Here is a 15,314-nt window from a genome sequence, read left to right as displayed (position 1 = left end):
CATCCCTTGCCACCAGTCCATGTTCCAAGTAGCGTAGCCCGTGGTCCCAGAATCCAAAACTCTCATGACGGCACCACCTTCGAAGCCAGTCGTTCATCCGGAGTATTTTTCTTTTCCTTTCTAATCCTCTTCCAAGAACCGGGAGGATGGATGAGAAAACTACCTGGGCCCCAAAGTTATTCAGTTTCCTTCCCAGAGCTTCAAAGTCTGAAATGATTTCTTCGTAGCTCTGCTGATCAAGCTCTTCACGCTGTTGCTGAACACATTCTTTCCAGCCCTTGTGAGGTGCAACCCATCCCTTGCCAGCAGTCCATGTTCCAAGTAGCGTAGCCCGTGGTCCCAGAATCCAGAACTCTCACATCGGCACCACCTTCGTAGCCAGTCGTTCATCCAGAGTATTTTTCTTTCCCTTTCTAATCCTCTTCCAAGAACCGGGAGGATGGATGAGAAAACTACCTGAGCCCCAAAGTTCTTCAGTTTCCTTCCCAGAGCTTCAAAGTCTGAAATTATTTCTTCATAGCTCTGCTTGGCGACATCATTTGTTCCCACATGGATGAGAAGAAAGGGGTATGTGTCCGTGGACTTTATGAGCTTCGGTAACCCTTCAGTCACATCTCTAATCTGTGCTCCAGGGAGACAGCGAACCTGGTGAGTCCATGGGTCTTCAAGGCATACTTGGGTTTCAATCCCACGCAGCAGGGAGTTTCCCACAACGACTACTCTTCTCTTCTTCTTGGTTGACCTACCTTCTGCCTCTTGTTCATTGTTGCATGGTGTCTCCTGTACTTCTTCCTCTACAAACTGTCCTTCAGTCTCATCCTCCAGAAGCTGAAAGCGGTTGCTTAACTCTAATGGTTCCACCGGTGCAGAATGCCTTCTAGTTCTTCTGCTCCTAACTGTCACTCTTTCCCAGAGAGTTTCCTCTTCATTGGCTTTCCTAGCAGTTCAAAAGTCTTCTTTTTTGCCATTTATCTTCTGCACCAAATTCATTACATCAATAATGCAGGTAGACAGGCCTGGTATATTTTCTGCTGGAGATACATTTTTTCCAATACTCTTGTAAGCCCAGCTTTGTTAGTCTTCCAGAGTGATCCATCTCCATTTGCAAATGCCCAATACACATGTCCGACAGGATGAGGTAAGACATCTCTCATATGAAGGTTGATGGTTGGGACCAGGTTGCTGCTCTACGTAGTTCAGGCAACGGGATTCTTCTTTTGAATGCGACCAATATCACCATTCCTTGGGTTGAGCGTGATTTGTAGCCGTGAGATAGAGTATGCCAGTTGAATTGTATTCATAACCCAGCATGCAAAGTGCTGAGAGGACACTGGCTCTCCCTGCTTGACCCCACCATAGCATATGAGCCCTCTCTGCAACTTCTAAAATGATTCTGTTTGCGATCTATAAAAGGCCAAAGACATCCAGGATATGCACAGCCGCTTCCAAAGGCGAGGATGGGGAAGAAAAAATGTAGGTAAGATTTTATCTTGGTTAACATGAAAGGAAGAAATGACTTTAGCGGAAAAAATTCTATCGCTGCTCAGAACTACCTTGTCCTTATGAAAAATAGTACAAAGGGGGTGACCCTTAATGCACAGAGCTCACTTCACCTGCGTGCTGAGGCGATAGCCACCAGGAATGCTACCATCCAAGATAAAAGTCAAAGGTTTATTAAAGCCATTGGTTCAAAGGGTTTGGCTGTCAGTACACCGAGCACTACGGACAAGCTCCAACTGGGAACTGGGAGCATACTGGAGGAGCTAAATTCTTGACCATTCTCAAAAATCTTCTTGTCAAATGGTGAGAAAAAACAGAGAACCTTTGGCAAAAATCCAAACAACAAGGTAATAGTGTCCTAGGAAGGATTTCCTCCTTATTTCTTTACAAATTCTGGGGGAAAAAACCACCCATTTTCTGGCATAAGATAGCCTCATGACTGGTTTTCTTGTTGCCTCCATAATTTAGTTTACCTGAAAAGTAAGCAGTGCTTTATATATTGCTTTATGGAAAGCAATATATAAATAACAACAACAACAATAATTAAAAAAACAGAACTTTGTGTTCTTTGTTGCATTGCTCTATTTTCTTTTGTACTTTGCTATCAAAACCTAATTTTAGAAGTATTCAGAAAGAGATTCAGTTATGTCAAAATTCAAGTATTACGAAAGACAAGCAGGAAGAGCAAACATGTGAAATACCTTGTATCTAGAGCTTTTAAAGCTTTGTTTCGAGGTTGCTGTTCCAAGCAGCTAACAGCTGGATTGCCTGCATGTGGTATCGTCATTGCACTCAGTACCAACAGCGTAATGGCTTGAACTGCTAAAACATTTATTTGGGTCCTTTCTGTGTCTTCCTGAAAAAACAAACAAACCATAAAATCCAAAGTTGTGGGTGTCATTCTACAATAAGAAAAGCAAAAGTCACAAAGAACCACAGTTTCATGCCTAATTAAACAGAGTTACATAGCTCTAATTTCTAGCTAAAGATCAGAGAAGTGTAAAACCCTGACTTCATAAAATAATTACCATATCCAAGTTCTGCTCCTCCTTAACACTGTTCTTTCTGTATTAATTTTAGTGACCTACCCAGAGAGCTTTTGCTATCAGGTGATACAGAAACAAACAACCCTTAAATTCTGTTAAAAATGTATTTATTCTATTAATTTGAAGTATTTTTATGTTGCTCCTCAGCCAAAAAAAGGCTCCTTTAGTGACTTACATATAATCAGTTAAATGAGACATCCCTTGCCTGTAGGCTTAAAATCTAAAAAGACAAGATACACAATGGAAAAGGAATGGGGAAGGAGGAGGGGGAAAATAATTCTTTAACAGGGCAGGTGAAATGGCCCTGCTCTTCCTCAGCTCGGCTTACTCGAATGCTGGCAGTGGTGAGAGCCAGAGGAGGAGGAGGAGACTTCAAATGTGAGGTCTTCAGCAGGGCTGGAATGCTCCCTGCTCTCCTGCAACTCAGTCTGCTAGAATATAGGATGCAAGTAGAAACTCATGAAAAAAATGTGTGAGTTATATGGCGCAAGTTGTGTGTTGGTGAGGAATTTCAGCCTAATTTCCTAGCCCTAGTGGGCTGAGGTCTTATGCCTATATGCTGCTATTAGCTATCATAATTCCATGAAGGCAGTGTGCATGTGCAGGCATTGGGAAGCTCCATTTTAGCAAAGGTAGAGAGTCTCTGCATTCAAGAGAGAGCCTTACTCCTCCATGTTCAACCCTATTTGACTAATGCTGAATGAATAATTAAAAAAAGGAATCTGAAATGATAAATTAATTTATTATTATTATTATTATTTATTTATTTATATAGCACCATCAATGTACATGGTGCTGTACAGATTACACAGTAAATAGCAAGACCCTGCCGCATAGGCTTACAATCTAATAAAGTTGTAGGCCCCTGTCATCCAGGACTTGTTTTTCTCTAGACCCCTTCACCTCCTTGCTCTAACTGAAACCTGGCTTCCTGCCCATGATACCGCCACCTCAGCTGCCCTCTCTCATGGAGGACTCTCTTTCTCTCACTCGAGTCGCCCAGAGGGTCGAGGTGGTGGTGTGGGTCTTTTATTATCGAGTTTGTGCCAGTTCCAGCCTCTTCCCATTCCACCTTCACACTGTTTCTCCTCCTTTGAGGCACATGTGGTGAGACTCTTCGCTCCGCTGCGACTGCGGGTTGCAGTTCTATACCACCCCCCTGGCTCATCCTCTAAATTTCTCTCTGATCTGGACTCATGGCTGTCCTTTCTTCTCTCTGACAACTCTCCTACTCTGATCTTGGGTGACTTCAATATCCATGTGGATGACCCTCACGATGCTGCAGCTCTACGATTTCGCTCCTTATCTTCCTCTTACGATCTCAAGCTCTGCTCTGAAGCACCCACACATTCCCTTGGACACTGTCTGGATCTTGTCCTCACTCGGAACTGCTCTGTCCTGGACTTTTCTATTGTTGACTTTCCTCTGTCAGATCATCATCTAGTCTCTTTCAATATTACTCACAATCCCCCTCCTTCACGTCCTGCTTCATGCCCTTGTCGTGACCTGCATTCTATCAACTATGAGGCTTTCTCTCAGTCTCTAGCCTCCTCTCTTCCTTCTGTCTTCACAGCCGTCTCCTTGGACTCAGCCGTCTCCTCCTTTAACTCCACATTGTCTTCAACTCTTGATAATCTTGCTCCATCTACAACTCGGATAGTTCGCCCCTCTCAACCCCAACCGTGGCTCACCTCTTTCCTCCGCTACCTTCGCTCTTGCTCCCGGGCAGCCGAACGCCTGTGGCGTAAGACCAGGGACTGGGCGGACTTTGTCCATTACAAATTTGTTCTCTCCTCTTTCTCTTCTGCCATTTCACTGGCCAAACAGCAGCACTACTCAACGCTGATCCAGTCAAATGCTAGACACCCTCAGCGGCTCTTCAAGTCCTTCAATTCTCTCCTGAAACCTAATCCACCATCTCTCCCCGCCTCTCTGTCTGCCAATGACTTTGCCTCTTTCTTCAATGCTAAAATCCAAACTATTCGCTCCGATCTGGCCAGCTCTGCTCCGCTCCCAGCTCCTGTGCCTCACCTGTCAGTTCCTCCTGCAACTCTCTCCGCGTTCCCCTCAGTCTCAGCTGATGAACTGTCTAAAATACTGCGCTCGTCGAAGCCTTCCACTTGTTCCCGTGATCCAATTCCCTCTCGCGTCTTTATTAATCTTATCCCCGCTATCCTCCCGTCCTTGCTTCACATCATTAATTCTTCTCTGTCCTCTGGCTCATTTCCCTCTGCTTTTAAACATGCTACCGTCTCTCCCATTCTCAAAAAACCCACTCTTGATCGACTTTCTCTGTCTAACTACCGACCTGTCTCTCTGTTGCCCCTTGTCTCAAAGATTCTGGAACGTGTGGTCTACTCTCGCTGTCTTGACTTTCTCTCTAGTAACTCTGCTCTGGATCCCTTTCAATCTGGATTCCGTCCTTTGCATTCCACTGAAACAGCCCTTACCAAGATCACCAATGATCTTCTCACTGCCAAGTCTAAGGGCCATTATTCCGTCCTTATTCTCCTTGATCTAACTGCAGCCTTTGACACGGTTGATCACGATCTTCTCTTAGATTCCCTCCATGACCTTGGGCTCTGTGGCTCTGTCTATAACTGGTTCGCCTCCTATCTAGAGGGTCGCTCTTTCAGCGTGTCGGCTAACGGCAGCTCGTCCTCCTCCTTTCCCCTTTCAGTAGGGGTTCCGCAAGGCTCGGTGCTTGGCCCGCTGCTGTTTTCTCTATACATGCTGCCCTTGGGTAAACTTATTCAATCTCATGGCCTCCAATATCACCTGTATGCCGATGACACACAACTATACCTCTCATCTCCGGAACTTTCTCCTGATGTCCACGATCGTATCTCAGCATGTCTTTCAGATATCTCAGCCTGGCTGCTTCATCGCCGTTTGAAACTCAATATGGCAAAAACTGAACTGCTTGTTTTTCCTCCTAAACCTTCTCCTCATCTCTCATTCTCTCTTACTGTCAACGATGTCACGCTTACTCCGGTCAAGGAAACTCGTAGCCTTGGCTTTATATTTGATTCCTCGCTCTCCTTTATTCCTCATATCGAGGCAGTAGCTAAATCTTGTCGTTTCTTCCTGTATAATATTGCCAGGATTCGACCATTTTTGTCTGTCTCTTCTGCCAAGACTCTCGTTCACGCACTGGTTATCTCTCGGTTGGACTACTGCAACCTCCTCCTCTCTGGCCTCCCCTCATCTCACATCAGTCCGCTGGTTTCTGTCCACCACTCTGCCGCTAAGATCATCTTCCTGGCCCGCCGCTCTGACCATGTCACTCCGCTTCTGAAATCTCTTCATTGGCTCCCAATTCACTCCAGAATCCAATATAAACTTCTCCTGTTGACCTTCAAAGCTTTTCACGGTCTAGCTCCTGCCTATCTCTCCTCTCTCATCTCACACTATTGCCCCGCTCGTGCTCTTCGCTCCTCTGATGCCATGCTTCTTGCCTGCCCAAGGGTCTCTACTTCCCTTGCTCGGCTTCGTCCATTTTCCTCTGCTGCCCCTCATGCCTGGAATGCTCTTCCAGAACACCTGAGAACTACCAACTCAATCACAGCTTTTAAAACACAGCTAAAAACTTTTCTCTTCCCTATAGCTTTTAAACTTTGAGTTTGTTCTGACTCTATACTGTTAGCTTCACCCTTCCCGGTGCCTGTTTACACTTCCCTGTGCCTGTTTGCATTCTCTTTCCCTCCTTATTGTTTACTACAACTTTATTAGATTGTAAGCCTATGCGGCAGGGACTTGCTATTTACTGTGTTATCTGTACAGCACCATGTACATCGATGGTGCTATATAAATAAATAATAATAATAATAATAATAAAGAGAATGCAGACAGGCACAGGGAAGTGTAAACAGGCACCGGGTGGGGTGAAGCTAACAGTATAGAGTCAGAACAAACTCAATATTTAAAAGCTATAGGGAAAAGAAAAGTTTTTAGCTGAGTTTTAAAAGCTGTGATTGAGTTAGTAGTTCTCAAGTGTTCTGGAAGAGCGTTCCAGGCGTAAGGGGCAGCAGAAGAAAAAGGACGAAGCCGAGTAAGGGAAGTGGAGATCCTTGGGCAGGCGAGAAGCATGGCATCAGAGGAGCGGAGAGCACGAGCGGGGCAATAGTGTGAGATGAGAGAGGAGAGATAAAGCTATGTAGTGGGAACTATATTCATAGTACAAACTGAAGTTAACATATCAGGTAATTAAGAGACAATTTATAAATACTTGTAAAGAAATAAATGCCTTACCTCTTGCTGATTCTCCTCTTGTTCCATTACAATTGGCTGTGTAACAAGGACCCCAAGCAGAGTAGCCCAAGTCTCTTCAAACTGCATGCGGCTTGTCCACCCTAAGGGAAAAATCATACCATTGACTTTTAAATCAGAGAAAAGTAGTGACACATTTTGATTTCAACACATGTATTTATAGAATACTTTTTAGAAATCCCTGCAAGCTAAATATGGCTATCTGCAAGGGGTGGGGGAAATGGGAGGGCTGCAATTTATCTGTAAAGCCCCTTTGTATATATAATTTAGTTACAAAACTTGCATTCTACAAATATACAGTCATGTGAAAAAGAAAGTACACCCTCTTGGAACTGTATGATTTTACATATCAGGACATAATAACAATCATCTGTTCCTAAGCAGGTCTAAAAATTAGGTAAATACAACCTCAGATGAACAACACATGACATATTACACCGTGTCATGATTTATTTAACAGAAGTAAAGCAAAAATGGAGAAGCCATGTGTGAAAAAGTAAGTACACCTTTACTGCTTCCATAGGAATTAAGATGCTAAGTAGCAGACAGGTGCTGCTAATCAAATGTCCGTGGGATGACCTCTGTCAGGAGAGAGACAGGGGGTGTGCGACCCTGTTGGTTCTCCTAGACCTCTCAGCGGCCTTCGATACCATCGACCATGGTATCCTTCTGGATAGGTTGTCTGAGCTGGGAGTTGGAGGTACTGCGTTGCAGTGGTTCCGCTCCTACTTGAATGGCCGATTCCAGAAGGTGGTGCTGGGGGATTATTGCTCTGTGCCATGGCACCTAAGCCATGAGGTTCCACAGGGCTCTATCTTATCCCCTATGCTGTTTAACATATACATGAAGCCGCTGGGGGAGGTTATCCGGAGATGTGGACTGAGGTGTCATCAATATGCAGATGATACCCAGCTCTACCTTTCCTTTTCATCAAACCCAGGTGAGGCAGTGGCTGTTCTGGGCACAGTAATGGATTGGATGAGGGCTAATAAACTGAAACTCAATCCAGACAAGACGGAGGTACTGTTAGCGGGTGGTTCTTCTGTCCGGCGAGGTGATGTTTGCCCTGTCCTGGACGGGGGTGCACTCCCCCTAAAGGATCGGGTCCGTAGTTTGGGGGTGCTCTTGGATCCAGAACTGTCACTTGAGGCACAGGTGAACTCAGCGGCAAAGAGCACCTTTTATCAGCTCAGGCTGATATACCAGCTGCGCCCTTATCTGGACAGAGATAGCTTAGCTACAGTTATCCATGCTCTGATAACCTCTCGTTTGGATTACTGCAATGCATTATACGTGGGGCTGCCTTTGAAAACGGTCCGGAAACTTCAACTGGTGCAAAACAGGGCAGCACGCTTACTAACAGGGACTGGCCGACGAGACCACATTACGCCAGTCCTTTTCCAGCTTCATTGGCTGCCAGTCCAGGTCCGGGCCCGATTCAAAGTGCTGGTATTAACATTTAAAGCCCTAAACGGCTTGGGGCCAGGTTATCTGAAGGAACGCCTCCTCCCATATGTACCTGCCTGGACCCTAAGGTCATCCTCAGGGGTCCTTCTCCGTGAGCCCCTGCCAAAGGAAGTGAGGCAGGTGGCTACCAGGAGGCTACCAGTGCTCTTCAACATTTTTATTAATGATTTGGACGAGGAGGTACAGGGAACGCTGATCAAATTTGCAGATGACACAAAATTGGGTGGGATAGCTAATACCCTGGAAGACAGAAACAAACTTCAAAGTGATCTTGATAGGCTGGAGTGCTGGGCTGAAAACAACAGAATGAAATTTAATAGGGATAAATGCCAAGTTCTACATTTAGGGAATAGAAACCAAATGCACAGTTACAAGATGGGGGATACTTGGCTCAGCAATACTACAAACGAGAAAGATCTTGGAATTGTTGTAGATCACAAGCTGAATATGAACCAACAGTGCGATATGGCTGCAAGAAAGGCAAATGCTATTTTGGGCTGCATTAATAGAAGTATAGCTTCCAAATCACGTGAGGTACTGGTTCCTCTCTATTCAGCCCTGGTTAGGCCTCATCTAGAGTATTGCGTCCAGTTCTGGGTTCCACAATTCAAGAAGGACGCAGACAAGCTGGAGCGTCTTCAGAAGAGGGCAACCAGGATGATCAGAGGTCTAGAAACAAAGCCCTATGAAGAGAGACTGAAAGAACTGGGCATGTTTAGCCTGGAGAAGAGAAGATTGAGGGGAGACATGATAGCACTCTTCAAATACTTAAAAGGTTGTCACACAGAGGAGGGCCAGGATCTCTTCTCGATCCTCCCAGAGTGCAGGACACGGAATAACGGGCTCAAGTTAAAGGAAGCCAGATTCCGGCTGGACATCAGGAAAAACTTCCTGACTGTTAGAGCAGTGCGACAATGGAATCAGCTACCTATCATAGAATCATAGAATCATAGAATAGCAGAGTTGGAAGGGGCCTACAAGGCCATCGAGTCCAACCCCCTGCTCAATGCAGGAATCCACCCTAAAGCATCCCTGACAGATGGTTGTCCAGCTGCCTCTTGAATGCCTCTAGTGTGGGAGAGCCCACAACCTCCCTAGGTAGCTGATTCCATTGTCGCACTGCTCTAACAGTCAGGAAGTTTTTCCTGATGTCCAGTCGGAATCTGGCTTCCTTTAACTTGAGCCCGTTATTCCGTGTCCTGCACTCTGGGAGGATCAAGAAGAGATCCTGGCCCTCCTAGGTCCTGGCCCAAGAATAAGACCTTTTTATTCTCCCAACAATTTAACAATCTATAAATTTTAAATAACATGGTTTTAAATTTGTAATTTTGCATTGCTGCTGTTTTTATCTGGTTGAATTATATTGTATTTTATATTATGGTTTTATACTGTTGTTTTATACTTTGAATGTTTTTAATTTTTGTGAACCGCCCAGAGAGCTCCGGCTATTGGGCAGTATAGAAATGTAATAAATAAATAATAAATATATAAATAATTGATCATCAGCAAGTATGACCACCTCTATAAAAGCCAAAGTTTTTTTCAGTTTGCTGGCCTGGAGCATTCAGGTGTGTGTTAACACAATGCTAAGGAGGAAAGACATCAGCAATGATCTTAGAGAAGCAATTGCTGCTGCCCATCAATCTGGGAAGGGTTATAAGGCCATTTCCAAACAATTTAAAGTCCATCATTCTACAGTGAGAAAGATGATTCAAAAGTGGAAAACATTCAAGACCGTTGCCAATCTTCCCAGGAGAGGACGTCCCAGCAAAATCACCCCAAGGTCAGACCGTGCAACGCTCAGAGAAATTGCAAAAACCCCAAGAGTTACATCTCAGACTCTATAGGCGTCAGTGAGCATGTTAAATGTTAAAGTTCATGACAGTACAATTAGAAAAAGACTGAACAAGTATGGTTTGTTTGGAAGGGTTGCCAGGAGAAAGCAACCTAAAAAGAACATGGCAGCATGGCTTAGGTTTGCAAAGTTGCATCTGAACAAACCACAAGACTTCTGGAACAATGTCCTTTGGACAGACGAGACCAAAGTGGAGATGTTTGGCCATAATGCTCAGCACCACGTTTGGCGAAAACCAAACACAGCATATCAGCAAAAACACCCCATACCAACTGTCAAGCACTGTGGTGGAGGGGTGATGATTTGGGCTTGTTTTGCAGCCACAGGACCTGGGAACCTTGCAGTCATTGAGTCGACCATGAACTCCTCTGTATACCAAAGTATTCTAGAGTCAAATGTGAGGCCATCTGTCCGACAGCTACAGCTTGGCTGAAATTGGGTCATGCAACAGGACAATGATCCCAAGCACACCAGCAAATCTACATCAGAATGGCTGAAAAAGAAAAGAATCAAGGTGTTGCAATGGCCCAGTCAAAGTCCAGACCTCAACCTGATTGAAATGCTGTGGCGGGACCTTAAGAGAGCTGTGCATAAACAAATGCCCTCAAACCTCAATGAACTGAAGCAATGTTGTAAAGAAGAGTGGGCCAAAATTCCTCCACAATGATGTGAGAGACTGATAAAGTCATACAGAAAATGATTACTTCAAGTTATTGCTGCTAAAGGTGGTTCTACAAGCTATTGAATCATAAGGTGTACTTACTTTTTCACACATGGCTTCTCCATTTTGGCTTTATTTCTGTTAAATAAATCATGACACGGTGTAATATGTCATGTGTTGTTGTTCATCTGAGGTTGTGTTTACCTAATTTTTAGACCTGCTAAGGAACAGATGATTGTTATTATGTCCTGATATGTAAAATCATACAATTCCAAGAGGGTGTACTTTCTTTTCCACACGACTGTAAATGCATGTTCTAGCTTTTACTAGGAGTATCCCTTCTTTCAAACCCTAATCTGATTCAAGCATGTGAAGAGCCAGCCAAAGTCCCATGCCTCAAACTCTTCATCCTGCATGTAGCTTTGTGTTGGAATGCTGGCTGTACCAAAGGGTACAAGATCTGTAGTAAATTTTAGTTTCCTATTAAGGGTGGTAATAACTTGACCAATTTAGGGGTCTACCTTTCAATCCCTTGTTTTGAGCAAGAAATGTACAGAAGTGCGCATTTTTTATTTATGTGCATACCAAATTCCAGGGCTCTACCCCATTAGTGATTCTGTCAAGCTGGAGAGTCTTGTATATATAACACCCTGCCCTGCTCCAAGAGTAGTTTACTCAGGTATTTACAGTTTTACATACTGAAGCAAGAACAAAAAGAGATGTTTCCATAGGTTCCATAACTTGAAAATGATAATTTATCTAGACTGAAGGGACAGCAAAGTTTTTACAACTAATTTATATGGAAAAATAAGGCCCCTAAAATAGCACTGACAAAATAAAGCTATCCTTAGAGGGGGAAAACTGAGCCTCGTGTGGCGCAGAGCGGTAAAGCAGCAGTTTCTGCAGCTGAAACTCCCCCCACGGCTTGAGTTCGATCCCAGCGGAAGCTGGTTTCAGGCAGCCAGCTCGGGTCGACTCAGCCTTCCATCCTCCCGAGGTCGGTAAAATGAGTACCCAGTGAGCTGGGGGAAAGGGAATAACGGCTGGGGAAGGCAACGGCAAACCACCCCGCTATAAGGCCTGTCAAGAAAACGTCCGCGAAAGCTGGTGTCCCTCCAAGAGTCAGTAATGACTCAGTGCTTGCATGAGAGATTCCTTTCCTTTTCCTAGAGGGGGAAAAGGAAGGAAAAAAACATTTTTTCTGTTCTCTGAAAGCCACGGTTGACGTTCTACACCTAGGGCTAGTGCCTTGCATGTGTTGGTAGCATGCCAGAGGGATTAGCATAATTACCCTCGTCAGCTTGACTTGTCTTGTTGTGCAAACCCAGCAACAGTGGTTTGTTGCTATGGGTATCAATCTACCCAGAACCCTACAACAGCCCTTGGGGGTGAGCTTGTTATTCATGGCAACAAGTGATTCTGGTTGGGTTTGCACAACACAATAAGCTGCACTGATGAGGGTAATTATGCTAATTCCCCAGGCATGGTGATTAACAAGCCACCGTGGCATATTAACCACCCTGTGATCATGAAAACTGGGCTACTACCTTTCAAGTGGGAGAACCCATGCTAGTTCCTAGACCAGCTGGGAAAACAAGTCTGCTTCTCAACCCTTCCTGAAGGGAAAAAACCAACAAACACACCCGCCATCCTCTTCATATGCCTTTAAACAATGGATATAACTTTCCAATGAAACAAAAAACAACTGACTTCGTGAACATGAAAAGGAGAAGAAAAATCAGCCTGCAGTAATCAACCACAAACAGGTACATTCATATGAATGGGAACTATCCTCAGGAGTTCCTATTTATCACCCCCACATATGCGATGGAGGCAAAAGCCCTAAACATCTCAGCTGATTCAAGATGGAAGAGGTGCTCTCCATGGTGTTGATTAGAGCTGTGCGCTCTGCTCAGCAAATTCGAAGCTTCGATGGAGCTCTGTTGAAGCTTCGAATTTGCCGAGTGGAGCAGGAATGGTTTAAAAAGTGTCAAACACCTTCAAAACGTAGCGCTTCAAACTGCTTCAAAGGTATTTGACTTTTTTTAAGGCTTTCTGTGGTTTGTTTTGACTTTAAACGGTGTTGCTGCACTTAGCTGAAGTCTTCTCCATATAAGGAAGATGCTGAGGGGGTGAGGAGTAGCTTTGAGATTGACATCTGCAGCTAACCAATTAGCCACAGTGGCCTCCCTGATGGCTCTGGTGCCACCCCCCAATACAAAGTCCCCTCATGCACCACCTTCCATCCCTGTATTGGGGCTGCAGGGAGCATATGGCGAAACTGCTGGAGGGTGCTTGGGGCGCATCCATCCACTTCACCACAGACATCTGGTCCAGCTGTGGTGGAGGACATGCATACCTCTCCCTCACCAGCCATTGGTGGGAGAGGAAGGGGACCATGGAGACAGGGCAGCGACACACGTCGCTGGAGGTTCAGTGGGCCATACACAGCATGGTGTCTGGCAGGGAGCAGCTCATCCATGGTAACTGACAGGGGAACCTGTCCAGCGGCATTCGTTCTATCGGCCACCTGATAGAGCCATGCAGGGTATTTCCACCGCAGTGTCAGCTGCTTAGGGAGGAGCAGGTGGAGCTCAGCCTCCCACAGCACAGGCTGCTGCAGGATATCCCCACATGGTGGAATTCGACGTACCTGATGCTCAGACGGCTGGCTGAGCAACAGGATGCGATTCACCATGTGTCCAAGGCGGTGGAAGCACCAACTTCACCAGATGTGACTGGGAGCACATTTCCCAGCTGGTCTCTATGCTTGAACCAGTCCTCTGCACCAGAGATCATGAGCTCTTCGACTACCCTCCTCAGCCAGGCGCACCCCCTCATGCGGACCCTCAAATCAAAACTTGATGGGATGGTGGTAGGGTCCACATTGGCAGGTGCCTGCTTGCCTGGGTGGGAGTTCTGTTCTCGCCCACTGGAAGGAGGAGTTGGTGGGGAAAGTGAGGGAGGCCCAAAACTCAGGCTGGGGGTGCAGCTGGAAGGTGCTGGAGCGGGCGGCCAGAGCTTCGACTCTCCCCTTCTCCTCCACACAGAGGACACCCAGCAGCACTGCCAGTGGGACAGTGGCCGCTGGCAACTGGGCAGGTAGGGGAAGACAGAGATGATGTGGCTGGAATCTTTGCCAACTCTCCCAGGGGAGGAGGCTAGACTGCACAGTATGGATTTGGCGGAGGCCTCGGTGAGCTCCTACCTCCTAGAGCCCCAGGAGGATCCACCCTGCAACCCCCTGGCATACTTGGCAGCCCACAGCCAGATGTGGGGGGATCTGGCGACAGTTGCTCGGGAATACCTGTCGTGCCATCCATCCAGTGTTCCCAGTGAGTGTGTGTTCAGCATGCTTGGCGATGTTGTCACACCTCACCACACTGCAACCTGTGCTGGTGGAGCAGCTGGTGTTTCTGAAAGTAAACCTCCCTCTCTTGGGTTTCCCAAGGCTGGACCCACAGATGGAGTGAGGGCCCAGCATCCTTTCTCTGCTGCAAGCGGCTGCTGCTGCTGTTAATAGGGCAGGCTGCCAACTGGCTTTTTTATTTTTACATTTCTTTACTTTTTTTAAAGTTGTGTATGTTTGTCAGAAGTTTTTTTACTCTAACATTAGGGTGGGTGTTGTGGACGGCAGACACTACTTTTTGCCCATTCACACATCTCACTTGCATACATTAGCTTCTCAAGGCTTGTGTGTTGGCACTACTTCGCACATCCTGACTTTGAATTGTCTACTTCCTGCGACTCTGAGACTCTCTTTCTAATGCCCTGCGTTGCATGCCAGCACCATGGGGCTAAGTTACAACAGGTGTCTCTGGGTTTTCTGCGCAGCCTCTGATGTGTGTGTGTGTGTCTCTCTCTCTAAGTCATTGCAGCCAAACCAAAGCCTCCAGCCTCAATCAATCTCTCTGTCTCTCTCTGCCAAAGTCTCCTGACAGTCCAGCCAGGCTGAGCATGTGTACCCTGAGGTCGGGGGTAGGGTGCCAACTTATAGCTTCGCCAGCCTCTCAGGGCTAAGCTACAGCTCTTTCTGAGTTGTGACTCTGACTGAAGCTGATGCCAGCCAAAGCTTCCAGCCAGCCAACACTGGCACCAACACTTTGCTCTGAGATGCTCTTGAAAGGCTCTGTGTGGCATGCCAGCCTCTCAGGGCTCAGTTACAGCCATCTCTGAATTGTGTCTTCAGTCTAACTCCTTCCCTAAGAGATATGCCAGCCAGACAAAGCTGCAAATCTATCTATTTTTCTCTGACACGCACTTCAAACGTTCTGCATTGCATGCCAGCAGTACAGAGAGAGCCTAGCTCACAACTAAACAAAGGGAAGTGGAAGGGAAGGGGTAGCAAAGCAACGGCATGCCAGGTTCCAACATCTGCAGCAACAGGGCATCCGCAAAGAAGAGAGCCTCTCTCTCGACTGGCACCTCACTGTTGGTCATGAGAGTTTTTCTCTAAGGATGACCATCACCCATGAAAAAGCTTCTGTTATGTTCTGTTTTGCCCTGTGGGCTGCTT

The 15,314-nt window shown here is 46.0% G+C and overlaps 1 protein-coding gene across 2 annotated transcripts in view; it reads right to left on the bottom strand.

Annotated features, from left to right (window-relative positions):
• HTT (huntingtin) overlaps nt 1–15,314 on the bottom strand; it is a 454,111-nt gene that overhangs the window by 80,808 nt on the left and 357,989 nt on the right. For both annotated transcript variants that reach the window (XM_063135886.1, XM_063135887.1), the window contains exons 54-55: nt 6,798–6,898; nt 2,202–2,356 (exon numbers count right to left, since the gene is read on the bottom strand). In XM_063135886.1, the coding sequence (XP_062991956.1) occupies nt 2,202–2,356; nt 6,798–6,898 (256 nt within the window). The remainder of the gene's footprint in view (nt 1–2,201; nt 2,357–6,797; nt 6,899–15,314) is intronic.

This window comes from Elgaria multicarinata, chromosome 10 (genome assembly GCF_023053635.1).
Source record: "Elgaria multicarinata webbii isolate HBS135686 ecotype San Diego chromosome 10, rElgMul1.1.pri, whole genome shotgun sequence".
In the NCBI taxonomy this organism is placed as follows: Eukaryota; Metazoa; Chordata; class Lepidosauria; order Squamata; family Anguidae; genus Elgaria; species Elgaria multicarinata.
This window is presented reverse-complemented; position numbering and strand designations above follow the sequence as displayed.